General features: G+C 38.9%; 2 protein-coding genes across 8 annotated transcripts in view; one reads left to right on the top strand and one right to left on the bottom strand.

Moving 5' to 3' along the window:
• Nucleotides 1–14,176, top strand: part of LOC140223884 (uncharacterized) — a 526,084-nt gene that overhangs the window by 433,580 nt on the left and 78,328 nt on the right. The window lies entirely within an intron of this gene.
• The window catches only part of fra (neogenin protein frazzled), a 184,712-nt gene that overhangs the window by 93,059 nt on the left and 77,477 nt on the right, over nucleotides 1–14,176 (bottom strand). For all 7 annotated transcript variants that reach the window (XM_072296338.1, XM_072296339.1, XM_072296334.1 and 4 more), the window contains exon 14: nucleotides 2,115–2,244. In XM_072296338.1, coding sequence (XP_072152439.1) covers nucleotides 2,115–2,244 — 130 coding nt within the window. The remainder of the gene's footprint in view (nucleotides 1–2,114; nucleotides 2,245–14,176) is intronic.

Consider the following 14,176-nt stretch of genomic DNA (forward strand, 5'->3'; position numbering starts at 1 on the left):
ACTGTTCCTCTCATTCAACAGAAATTTGGTAACCTAAACGTAACAGTTCTGTAGGGAAAAGTGCCCATTACTAAGTTGACGAAACGAAGGTATTTTGAAATCTTTAAACGGAACCGGCAGGGAGAGATCGATCAAATTTAATTTGAGATTGGACCAATAACAGAACTTGTCTTGAACTAGTGACCTGCGTGATTCAAATAGTTATTGAGACAAAATTTAGTGGAAGTGAATTTACGATTGATAGTGAGGAGTAAGTACACTTAGCGACATGAATTATTTTAAGTTAAGTCAATACTGAAAAAAGTAAAATTAAATACTTACTTCGGTATTTTCAATTCTGATTGAATTTTGATGTCTTGTGATTTCTTACCTCCAGTAGCTGCTTAGCATTAAATGCTTTTTAAAAGTTATGGTTTTGATGAGTGAAAGTAATGCCAGCAGGCCTTTCCAAAATCAAGTTCTTCTCATTGAGAGGACACGAACTGACCTTTGGAAAGACCCCAAAACACTCTTGATCACATGATGTTGAGGACAGAACAGGACAGACCAATGTGTTCTTCTGAGCTTTATCATACCTAATACTAATTTCACATTGCTAGATCAGTGGATCATCCCAACACTACACTCCTATCTCTTATGGCAAGAAACATGAATTCTGTCACAGAGCTGTCTCCACTTTTCCTTTCGCGACACCTGTGATCACTAAGTGTCATCACACATACACATAAAATCCACTCCTGTCATTTCACTCTGCAATTATAAGGTCTTTCAGTTAGAATGGTAGATCAGCAGCCTGATTATTTACATTTATGTCGGCACAACAAGAATCGGGAATCGATATATTACGCAGCGCAGATGGGGCAATATCTTGTCTTATCTTGCTGACTTAGCCAGTTAAAGTTTCAACAATCGGGCTACTTGAGTAAGTTAGTTGTCAGGCATTCAACATGGGAAGGAGGATTTTCCATCCTCGTTCTTACAATTACTTTCAAGGTCTAATGGATGGAATAATTCTTCCGCACTCAATAAGTTGGCCAACTATTTGGACGTTCTACGACCATTATGAGGAAGATCACAGTCGGGATGGAAGTTTGAAGCAGGCACTCTATGAAACATTCAGAGGCTTGTAAAGGCATCTACGAAAGATAGAATTGGGGAGGAGAAAGAGGGTTGAATCAAAGACTGCGTAACTTTCTTTGTTAGGTTTTCAGTGCTGTAACGAAACCATTGGCAAAGTATCATCGATACACCTGAATTCGAAACAACAAGGTAGTGGGAGGCTGTATTACCTGACATCACAATTTTGTAATGGTTCACTGCTTTTGCAGTGTCAAACATCCGATGTAAAAAATATTGTTATGTATCTACATCAAGGGGCAAAGGAACTGTTCATTGCTAACCTCTAAACTTGTATGGAAACAAACATGAAACAAATAATGAATTTACATAATTTATGGTATTAGCACAAATCTGGTTCAAACTTGTCGCGAAAACGATAGTTGACACATTTTACGACACATCTTACACGGATGAATATTTCCACTATTGCATTTCTAATACGATAGTCAGCAGTCTAATTATTCGCAGAGTGAGAACTCAGAAAACGAAATCAAAACAATCAGGGGATCCACGGGGCAACCCAAAAGTAGGAATTGGGCAACCGCAACGGCAACCATGCAGCATGCAGCTGACATCGGCATATCGCTATCTCTCTCTTACTCATTACGATACCCTATGTAAAATCCGTTCCCGTACTTTCGGGTATATTTTTGCAATAATTCTTGACAAATTTGGTATCATTGTGCTCAGAATTTATGCGGCTACACGTTATGGATCGATTTCCTTCATAAAAATCAAAGTGGCGACGACAATTCCTTCCTGAAGACTCACTCACGTAGCAGCGCTACGTGGTGGCGGTTGCCTTCCCTAGATCACTTGGAATCACCTTAAGAAAGTCTGCCTATTGTAGACAATTTTGACTAATGCTGAAATCTACTGAGTCACATTTTCTCTTAAGTTAGCCAAGATTGCCGGTCCTAAAACTGACTTAAACTATAATACCACTATAGAGAAAAAAAAGAAATTAATAAAAAAAAAAAAGTAAAGAAACTTACCAATCAAAGAGCCAGGAGCGTCGGGTACAGTGTTCTCAATGAGATCATTCTCGAAAGTTTCTACTGAGCACCATTCTGATGGAGGTGAGCTACCATTGACATTCAATGCCCATAAGCGAATATGGTAAACCTGCAAAAGCGAACAAAGTTAACCGTTGTGCTATATTCAAGGCATAGATATCACATAACAATCAGTTCTGGTAACTCACGAACTTAACGCCTTCTTTTCACTAATTAGAGGTTGGGCTTTTTCATGGAGTTGTCCAACAGAATTCTTGTGAGCAATTATACAGGTTTATCCAAAAGTCACCTACCACCCCTGTAACTTTTTTCCTAATTGAGATTGAAGTTTGAAACTTTGGCAATGTTCCTCGATATAAAGTAGCAACTTTTTGGTCCCCCCAAAATCTTGGGAGGCGGGGGTCAACTTTTTTTTTCAGATGGCAACCCCCTTTTGTGATACCTCATTCGAAAGATAATAAAAAAAGAAAATTTTTGGCGCAAACCGCAGGTCAAAATGTTGATTTTTGACAAGATGGCGGCTGGTCAAAGTTCGAAATGGCGGAAATTAGGCATCCCCGTTTTTCATCGGCGGATTGGTCTGAAACTCAGAATCCTAGGGTTTTTCGGGACGAGAAAAACGACACTGGCAATAGTTTTCCAGAGAAGTCATTCCTTTTCAAAATGGCGGCAGTTAAAATGGCGGCTTAGAGGGGGAAGTGGATATTTAGGCTTCTCGTCGTTAGATTTATATGAGACTGGGTATCCGGGGGTATTTCGGCACGAGAAGAACGAATCTTTCATTGGATTTTTGAAATTTCGAAAAACTTTAAAATGGCGGCGAAAAAATGACGGGAAATCCATATCACGGCTATTTACCGATGGATTTGCACGAAAGTCGATACTCTGTTGGTTTTTGGCTCGAAAAAAATGAATCTTTCATTATATTTTTGAAATACTAAATACTTTAAAAATGGTGGCGGAAAAAATCGGTGTTATGGCCGATGATATGGATTTCCCGTCATTTTTTCGCCGCCATTTTAAAGTTTTTCGAAATTTCAAAAATCCAATGAAAGATTCGATCTTCTCGTGCCGAAATACCCCTGGATACCAAGTCTCATACAAATCTAACGACAAGCAGCCTAAATATCTACTTCCCGCTCCAAGCCGCCATTTTAACCGCCGCCATTTGGAAAAGGAATGACTTTTCTGGAAAACTATTGCCAGAGTCGTTTTTTTCGTCCCGACTGAGTTTCAGACCAATTCGCCGATGAGAAACGGAGATGCCAAATTTCCGCCATTTTAAACTTCGACCAGCCGCCATCTCATCAAAAATCAACATTTTGACCTGCGGTTTGCGCCAAAATTTTTCTTTTTTTATTATCTTTCGAATGAGGTATCACAAAAGGGGGGTTGCGATTTGAAAAAAAAAAGTTAGCCTCCGCCCCCAAAGATTTTGGGGGGACCAAAAAGTTGCTACTTTATACCGAGGAACATTGCCAAAGTTTCAAACTTCCATCTCAATTAGGAAAAAAGTTACAGGGGTGGTAGGTGACTTTTGGATAACCCTGTATGAGAGCCAGTTGTTTGAAACTCATTTCCTCCAGGTTGCCTACAACCCATTCATGATATAAAATAGCTCATGAGGAGTACAAAATTTCAAACTGCAAATTGAGATGAGGTGCATCATGTGAAGAACCAGGGATCCGGAGCCGGCTGTGGCACCGATTGAGAGCCGAGCCGTCCTCCGCCAGCGGAGCCGAACATGTAGGGTAGGTGGGGGTAAGAGTACGCATTTTTTGGGTTTTCCTGTATTTCCGTGACCGAATTGACTTTTAAAGCGAGAAAAGTGGTCAGGCACCTACTGCAAGCCCTCACGCACTAGTGCCATGCGTTGTCCAAATTTAGAGATCAAATCCATGGCTGTGACCAATTTTTTTTTTAAAAAAAATTGAAAATGCGTACTTTTGCCTCATTTAATGGGGCAAAAGTACGCAGGTGGAATTTTTTTTAAAAAAACATCACCTGGGCTCCAAATTGCTGTTGTATCCCGGAAAACGACTGAAACTGGTCTCAAAGGGTTCCAGTGGTGCCTAACCACTTTTACTGTGGAAAAAAAAATAAATAATTCGGTCTCCACAAGCTCCCAAATAATTTTCGAAGTCAATTTTTTTTAAAAAGGAAAAGAACAAAGTGAACAAAGGAACATAAAAATTTTTGGAGATGCTGAGTTGCCTACATCTTCTGTGTTGAAGTTCCTATATACCTCTCCCGCCCCCCCCCCCCCCCACTACGCCCCACTTTTGGGCGCGTATTTTTGCCCCATTCTGGCTGCCTACTCTTGCCCCATTTGTAAACATTGGACAATATAAACTAGAACCTTGGGCCTCGGGACCAAGGTTCTAGTTTATATTTTAAAAAAAAAAAAAAAAAAAAAAAAAAACCACCTTAGGCCTCGGGCCCAAGGTGGTTTTTTTTTTTATTTATTTGCACAAAAAATACATACAAATTTGCACAGAAAAGCTTTTAGACTTATACATCTTAAAAAAGCTTGTTTCAACACTTAGCCTATTGTTTGCTAAAAATTAATTGATTTTAACAGATTGTACCGCCTTAGGTAAAAACAGAAGGGGAAAGAATAGAACCTAATTATTACAGAATAATAGTGATTCAATTTTCTTAACAGGTTGCGACGGTATTTCCATCCTAAGCAAAAATTACATTTCTCCTTATGACTCTGAAGAGCATTAGGAGGCGTGAGATTTAAACTTCATATTTAAATGACTACTAGCCGTTCTGGACGCGCTTTGCGCGTCCGTCACGGCCAGCCAAGGGGCTGCGCCCCCTGGACCCCCGATCACTCGCTACGCGAGTGACATTCGGCTCGCTCCGCGAGCTATTTTTCTCAGTGATTGGACATTTGATCACTAAGATGTATACATTTTGGAGACTCTGGAGGCAAAAATGATTTCGTCATAGAACCTTGTTGCCAAAGCGTGCCAACATTTGCACATGAATAGATGTGTGGAGATGAAGCGATGATGGGGATCGATCATCTCTTCAAAAGCGCATTTGACTGGAACGTCATCCCATCGGGTAGCGGAAAAAGACAATCCATGGATCTCCTTCGCGATTTGACTTTCTGAAGTAGCAAAAGTTCATCTTTACCTCTTAAGAAGATTATCGGTGGCGTAGGGGTCTAAAAACTGCTCAACGATAGTATAGTTCGAGTTCCGAATCGCAATGAGCCCACTCATGTTTTTTTTCTTATACTTTCATTGCATATAAATTTCTCTGATGTTTTTGTTTTATTCTCTCTGATTGCATTTTAGTAATCATATCCTTATTTCATTTCCTTTCCCTTCCCTTTTTCCCTCTCTGTAGCATCTGTGTCCATTTACAATTATTATTTTAAAATAGCTTTCCCCTAATATACAATTGATGCTTCAAACGGAATCAATTGTTTTAATGACATTTCCGGCTAAATCATAGGTTTTCCCAAGAAGGCAGCCTCTCGTCCCTCCCGAACTCCACTGTTGCCAGATAATTTGTTTTTTTAACACTTTTCCCAATTCAAATCCATGTAAAATATTCACATTTATCGCACAATCTGGCAACCTCTCGAGTGAAATAGAAAAAGGTAGAATCGCTGAAAGTCTGAATCCTTCGAAGTTTATATTAATGATACAAATCTATTCATGAATTCTGTTAAAGTTATGGAAATTTCAGCCATGTTTTGGGCTTCCGTCTCTAATAATTTTTCTTGTGCTTCTATTCTCTTAACCAATAATTCGAACTTGAATTGATAATCATTATTGTTAATTGATTCATTCGAAGCTGGGTCAGGGGCTTTATGCGATTGGAGAGATCGCACTTGATCTTGATCATGATAAGCGCCGCATAATATAGCAGAATAAGACTTAGTTTTGCCTTGCTTGTCTGTATTTTGAGTTTTTTCCTCTTTTTTCAGAGGGGGGGATTTCCGTTTTTGTATTTCGGATCTGACTTTACAACCAAGGAAATTCGCAGGGTGTTGACCCCCATAGAGAGCGCAAGTTGGAGGTGGCGAAAAGGTTGAAATTCCCTCATTTGAGGGGGTTCTTATGGGACACTCCTGTGCGACATGAAAATCTCCACACCAAATGCAACGCAAGGGACGAAAACATCCTCCTTTGGCATGACCAAAGGACCAACAATTTTTACATGGTATGATCTTTCTTTGAATTTTAGGTGGTTCAAAGGAGATTAAAAATTTATTGATCTCTTTAATAGAGTCTATACTCTTCTTAAAATCAGTGAAATTTTCCCACGGTTCGAAATCAACAAAAAAGAGGGCAAGTTTACTTTTATCTTTTATCCTACGGACTTGGCTAACGTTTCTGACAATAATGTTTTCTCTTGTTTCAAAACTAGTTTTAATGTCACTTGTCAGAAAGTCCATAGGTAAACCCCTAATGACCATTCCGACGGCTTTAACATTTCTAGGTTAAAATGTGTGAAAAGGGACTTTTTTCTCTTTAAAGGAGTTAATTAAATTTTTATACTCATCAATCGAGTTAACTACAATTTTTAGTTGAGTTTGATTGATTGCTTTCATTTTTGCAGCAGGGGCAATTGGATCAACTTCAAGTTCCCTAAATTTGGCCGAATCTTTGATTCATGAGACAAATATGGGTGGAGGAAGGGAGGGTTTAACAGTTTTTTCACTGGTAGCATTTGAATCACTAAGTACACTAAATTTGGAATTATTAAGGTTAACTTTGACAGGAGTTTCTTGCTTGTTTTTATTAACATTAGAGTTTATTGGCTTTTTCTTGGGATCCTTTTGTGGTGAATCCATGGAAGATCAGTGTTTCCTTTTAGAAGGTGTTATCGTTGACCATCCATCCTCATCTGTATTTGAACTTTTCTTGGGTATATTGGAGTAAGTAGTCTTCACGCATGGAAGATAAATATCTCCGGAAGCGGATATGTCCTTATTCACGGGAGTAGAGCAAGTGGAACTAGAAATTCCTGCTTGGGTATTAGAGTTAGAGAGTTTTTTAGCTTTATCGCTACCGAAAACTGGTAAGTTTACACATTTTGCGCACACGAGGAGATTTTTCCGATGCACACAAACAAATGGAAGTTTTTGGCTTGGCCATGAAGCAATCTTAATATCACAAGTAGTACAGACCTCTGCGATATTGTTATGTTCGCAGCATAAAAATGCGCCCGGTGACTTAGAGGCCATCACAAAACAAAAAACACGTAACTTATCAGCACTGGAGTCGGAGCACTTGGAGAGCAGACATCCAAACTCGTTTGCTTATCAGATGAGACTGAAGGCCCAAGGTGTGAAAACAACTACGGATTATTAAAGCCAACACTGTAACACTTTGATATGGTGCGTGTCCGATTTTTTCCATCAACTATTCTACTTACAATAAACAATACAAATACTAAAAAAATCGATATTTTTCGCATGAAAAGTGAGTTTGCATCATAATTCCGTCAAAACACATCCGCTTCGCCTAAAACTTCGTCAACAGGTGAAACTCAATGTTGCCAACAACCAACACCCGGTAGCATTATAAATTCAAACAAAGCGCGCGAAAAAAGGGCGGTGCGTACTTTTACCCCGTGCGTACTCTTACCCCCACCTACCCTAACATGGTCGGTTCCGGCCGGTAGGTGGCTCTGCGCGAGGCAAGCTCCGTTTCAGAATTCGGAGCTTTACTGGAACTGGAACAGAGCCTGCTCCGGTCTGTACCTCGGACTTTGACTTCTCCCGCCCGCTGCTACTTATCACAACCTTTTCATCCCTCTCCCTTTTCTTTATGCTCAATGCTTCTGCTTTCTGTCATTTTTGTTTTTCACCTGTAGGCCAGCTTCCTGGTGTAGGCACTTCGGTGTGATAAGGCGGCTGTCTATTCCTCACAACGTTTTGCTATTCCCTTACTTCCTCGCTCCCCTAGCGGGTAGAGAAAGTATTATCATCGTCCAAAAAGGAGAGGAAGAAAAAAAATAGTTGAAATTTCATCATTTTTAGACGTTTTAAGGTTACTGGAGTCAAACTAACCATACTTGAAAAAATGTGTGTCCGTCCGTCAGGCGCCCCCTGAATTCGTGTACAGCCATATCTCAGAATCTATCTGTTCAATTTCATTCAAAATTTGCAAGGAAGACCATATTTATGGTCTCCTTTAGCACGTCAAACGATTTAGGGGTACGCTAAAATTTGGGGGGCTAGGGGCCAAACATGATCCTTAGCAAAATTACTTGAAAAGCTCACTTTGACGGACTGTAGATTTAGAAAAAATGCCTTTAATTCTTTGAAAGTTGACACAAATCCCCACCTGGGTCATTAATTTAAGTTCCTAAAAGATCTTTGGACTACATTCAAAATTGAAGGGTTACGCGTCATACAGCGAAGACATTTTGATCACATTAATCTCATAATTAAAGAGGGGCCAATAGCAAATGGTCAATTTTCCGATAAATGAGTCAGAACCTAGGTGAACCAGGTGAAAGCTAGGATTTCAAATGTATTATCTCCAAAATTACTCCTTATACATCATGCAAAATTAGCGACTACTTAGGTACTTACATCCTATGAATCATCCAAGCTGAGACTAGAGCTAACACTTGGATCTTTATTGGAAGCTAATATGTACTTTGTTCATGAACTAAAGCATCCCGGCAGATCTTTCGCGGCTCCTTTATATGTGGTACTGAACACAAATATAATAATAATAATACTGCACGAACTTGACTGATTCATTGATTACATCGATTGCCCGAAGCATGAATCAACTATTTTGTTTACCAAATTACAACACACGGGAGACGGAGATGAAAAGTGAGGTTAGCGACAAGCAGGTGACAATTTGTTGTTGTGAGTCTCCAGCGCGACGCTGCGCTCCTGGCAGATGGGTGGTGAATCATTCTTCACGCAGAGAGCCTCGTATATTGCTAATTTCGTCCATGAAGCTTGAACGGCCCCGCGGCCTAACGGCTGAGACACTCGCCTGCACGTCACAGTAATAACTACAAAAAACCCCAAAAAACTTTCAGATTCTAAGGGATAAAGAATCCGGCCAAAGTCTTAAACTTGTTGAACCAAATTTTCTTATTACTGCTAAAAGAAAATTAAAAATTATACTTTACTGAAAATCGAATGTGGGCCCCTTCATAAACGAGTGATACAACATTCACTGCATGTGTGTATGTGAACCTCTTGTAGTTTTGTAGGAGCTCAAGCGGTTCGTTCGCTCTTTGCAACAAACGCTACATTCGTGAATGGAAAGTCCTTGAAGGAGCACATAACGTCCTTTTTCTTTCTTCAACTTTTGCATTTTTTATTCAGAATCTTTGTAAAATCAAAAAGAAAAGTATGGACTGATCTGAGCCTTATATGTGCTCTAAAACAATATGAAATATTTTATCGCACAAAGTCGAACTGTAGATCGAATGTAGGCCCCTTCATTTATGAGTGATGCAACAGTCATGACGTGTAAGTATGTGTAGCCCTTGCAGGAGCCCCCTTCCTCACCTATTTGCATTTTTATCTGAAGTACAAAAAAAAAAAATCGTTATGGATTGATCTGAGCCTTCTGTGCTCCAAAATAATATGAAATATTTTATCGCACAAAGTCCAATATTTTTCGATTCAGGTCCTACAAATGCTTTTAAAAGGGCATGAAAAAAAAATACTCAATCGGCTGGCGAAAGTCCAGTATTTTTCTTGAGAATAGTCTCCTCCTTCAATGAGTGATGCAACAATTGCGACATTTTTGTATGAAAAGCCCTTGCAGAAGCCTTTTTATTTGACTCAGCTAAATTTTGAAGAATCACTGACGTGTCCGCAAAAATGCTCTTACTGTAATCATTAGTATTTGTCCCCTCTGCATGCTGGAAGATTGCTTGCAGTGTATTTTTTGAGCGCATCAGTCTTCCTTTGCTTTCTCCCAAAACTTATTTATTGTATAATATTTTTAATCTCAACTTACGATGCTGCAGTTTAATATGCATGTAAATGGTAGCTATTATAACATTGTATCCTATACCACTGCATAATGAACTGATCGTCATGAAAAGGACTCCGGATTACCCAGATATTGCAAATTGTTTTAAGAGAAAATTAATGAAGATTTAAAAAAAACTAAAATCATGGTTGAAAAGAGCGTTTTTATTTTTTACGCAGAGTAGAATAGGTAAGAGGGTTTTGACACGGATCCTCAGATATCTCTATGAAGCATTAATTTCAGTGACCTATCTTTTTTACGCATTTTTGCGGACACGTCAGTGATTCTTCAAAATTTAGCTGAGTCAAATAAAAAGGCTTCTGCAAGGGCTTTTCATACAAAAATGTCGCAATTGTTGCATCACTCATTGAAGGAGGAGACTATTCTCAAGAAAAATACTGGACTTTCGCCAGCCGATTGAGTATTTTTTTTTCATGCTCTTTTAAAAGCATTTGTAGGACCTGAATCGAAAAATATTGGACTTTGTGCGATAAAATATTTCATATTATTTTGGAGCACAGAAGGCTCAGATCAATCCATAACGATTTTTTTTTTTTGTACTTCAGATAAAAATGCAAATAGGTGAGGAAGGGGGCTCCTGCAAGGGCTACACATACTTACACGTCATGACTGTTGCATCACTCATAAATGAAGGGGCCTACATTCGATCTACAGTTCGACTTTGTGCGATAAAATATTTCATATTGTTTTAGAGCACATATAAGGCTCAGATCAGTCCATACTTTTCTTTTTGATTTTACAAAGATTCTGAATAAAAAATGCAAAAGTTGAAGAAAGAAAAAGGACGTTATGTGCTCCTTCAAGGACTTTCCATTCACGAATGTAGCGTTTGTTGCAAAGAGCGAACGAACCGCTTGGGCTCCTACAAAACTACAAGAGGTTCACATACACACATGCAGTGAATGTTGTATCACTCGTTTATGAAGGGGCCCACATTCGATTTTCAGTAAAATATAATTTTTAATTTTCTTTTAGCAGTAATAAGAAAATTTGGTTCAACAAGTTTAAGACTTTGGCCGGATTCTTTACCCCTTAGAATCTGAAAGTTTTTTGGGGTTTTTTGTAGTTTTTATATCAGGTCGTTTTTGGAATGATGTGAAGCTAATAAAACATTTGGCTGGAGACAGAGAAACTGAGAATAATTTTTTCAATGAGCAGAACTGGAACTCCTTGTTTGATCAACTAAACATTAATAGGGGGTGATTCAGTTTGCAATCAATAAAAGTTACCTGATGTTTTGGTGAGTTTAAACTTCTCTCATTGAAATAGGGTAAATAATGTTTTAAAAACTGATGGATTAGCAATTAATTGTCATAGTGTAGGCTACTTAGAATGAACTTCTTTTGCCGCATAAATTATTCCTTACTCATAAAGTTTCAACATTAATTCTGCAATTTTTACTGCGTTTAACTCAACTGTTGGACATACTTACATTCAGCCACTAAAATTTTAAATTAAATAACAGTGATACCACTAAGTGGAAAGTCCATTCAAAGAGTTCAAATTAATTTTTTTTTTTTTTTTGTTTACTCATTATAAAAAGTATTTCCTGTAAGAGGTATTTAAGTAATTTATCAATAAAAGTGTGCGTTAAGCCAAGCTCCATCGGCCACAAAAGTATTTTTTCTTTTAACAGAGTATAACGTCTAGGAATGTGACTTGAAACATGAAGATAAGAAAATTGTACATATACCTATTATGCATTCCGTTGAACTTGAGCGATTCAGGTAATAATCGACTTAATTTCAACCTCAAGTTACAATGGCCTCAGTCAGAAAATTAATTGAAAAAGAGAAAAACTTGCTACAAATACTACACTGTAAGCTTACCCCCCGAGTGGCTACCGCCACTCTTGCTACAGTATACCTATATTGACGCTAGCGGAGAATTTTTGATTTATTTTGCTTAGAGTTGCTTCACCACATAATTTGTCGAATCGTATACCTAACTGGCATGAAGTAAGCATTTAAATTTGAATGGAGTCTTTTGATTCATAAAAGATAATGAAGGCTACCTCTCAGTTACCTGGTAGTTCAAGAATTCCTAGTAATTTTGTTGTCCACTGTCGGACTAGAAACACCACCCCCAAAACTCTTCATCAGAGCATGTTCCGCAGTTGGTACCTAGGCGCAAACTTTTTGATCAAAAACGCTACCGATTGGTCTAATCTTTTTTGGCTTTGATTCACCCGATTACATTTATTCCATTAAGAACTAGGTAGGCACGCGAACCATACATAGACCCAATGCTCAATTAATTTCAGAGTGCACTGTTTCACTGGAGTAATTATGCTAGAAACTCACTAGGTGAGGATGGAATACTTCTGTGACACAACAACCAACAACACCACAATATTTTCACATCAAGAGTGGCGTTAGCCACCCCCGTTCGAGGAAAATGACGACCTACTAAAGTCCCTATAACAAAGGGGTGGCCGACACTCTTAGTCACACCTTCAACTCACTTCATCTGAAAATTGATTCGATATAGAATGGAATTCAGAGCAACCGGTGGCACGGATTCCAACGATCTTGGTGTCTATGGACGTAGCTAAGTTAGCCGGATGGCATTTAAGGGTTTATTATCTAACAGTCGGTAGCTGCACCACCAGTGTAAGTCCATAACATAACCTCACTATTTGATGTGTTTACATCAAGTTTTCATATAGGGCTTTTTTTTTATCGCGGATCAGGGTGGATCTTGGTGGAATGCACTGGATCGGAATCCTGAGCGATCTGGACCGATCCAAGTGTTCCAAGCGATAAAAAAATCCAAACTTGGAATTTGGTTCGATTTGTTATTGTTTTGATTTTTTGGGGACGGCAACTTCCTCGCATTAGATTAGGATCACAGTGGATCGCGAGCTCCTCCCACCTCGGAAGAGCGATCCAGCGCTCCACCCTGATGCACCTGGAACGCTTGGATCCACTGAGGAACAGAATAAAAAAATACCGATGTTCATCGCGATCCACCGCGTTCCACTGCGATCCGCATAAAAAAAAGCCCTTATGTTAAAATAGAGACGGAATGGGCGCTACGTATTTACTTGGCCCAGCGATTTATGAAGGAATGTAAATTCTTGATTTTATAGTAATCATCAAGCTGAGAAAATAGAACGAGTACATACCTTTCATGAAAGACTTTGTTACACATTGACTGGCCACATGGTGTTTCTAACAACTTCTGACGCAAAATCAAAGAGACTCGAAGAAAACCAAATTTGAGCTAATACTCATCGTCAAAGATCTCTGATTTAGGGACATAAAGTTGACTTAGTGATTGAATTATGCCTCGCATCCCCGCATATGCCGATGATGTAAACCAGCAACGGTAAGAGGCGAAAGCTTTCCAAGATTAGTCATGATGAACACAAGATCTTAATGTCAATAACATACACTTAGGAGAAGCACAAGCACTCCAGAGCACGTAGGTTGAATGGTCAGAGCATTGTGACCGTGTCGCAAGTAGTGTGATGGGGGAAGGCTCATATTACAGTAATTTTTAGATCTTTTCTTGAGGCTGATAGGGTCCACTGAAAACAACTACATCTCATCAAGATATGGAAACTAGCATTCGTGACTTGAGGAAAACAATAATGTAATTAAAAACTGAGAGTAATGGGCTCTCCCTTCGATCCATTGGTGTGCACGGTAGGGAAATATTTGGATGCTGTTAGTCACGGGAATGCAAACTGTGGTGTAAATCCTGCTTCCTTTTGATAGTTTGGCACAACTTTGTTGTCCTATTATCGACGTAATTTACCTGAATTACATTTATTGATGCTTGGGTCGGACTTACACACCGACTGATAACCTCACTTCTGAACAAAGACATCACTTGAACATTTTAAGAGAAACTAATGAAATAGAGTATCGAGCTCTGGCAGAAGACGTGGGACGTAATAATATAAGTGTGTAAAAATATTAGTTAGCTTCTACAGAGAATTGAACTCTTATATTACATTAAATCGTAAATCTGTTCTCAACTAGTTAGAACTTCGAGGGAGAAGTTGGTAACTTGGCACTAGGGGAATTT

Source organism: Bemisia tabaci, chromosome 2 (assembly GCF_918797505.1).
Source record: "Bemisia tabaci chromosome 2, PGI_BMITA_v3".
Taxonomy (NCBI): Eukaryota; Metazoa; Arthropoda; class Insecta; order Hemiptera; family Aleyrodidae; genus Bemisia; species Bemisia tabaci.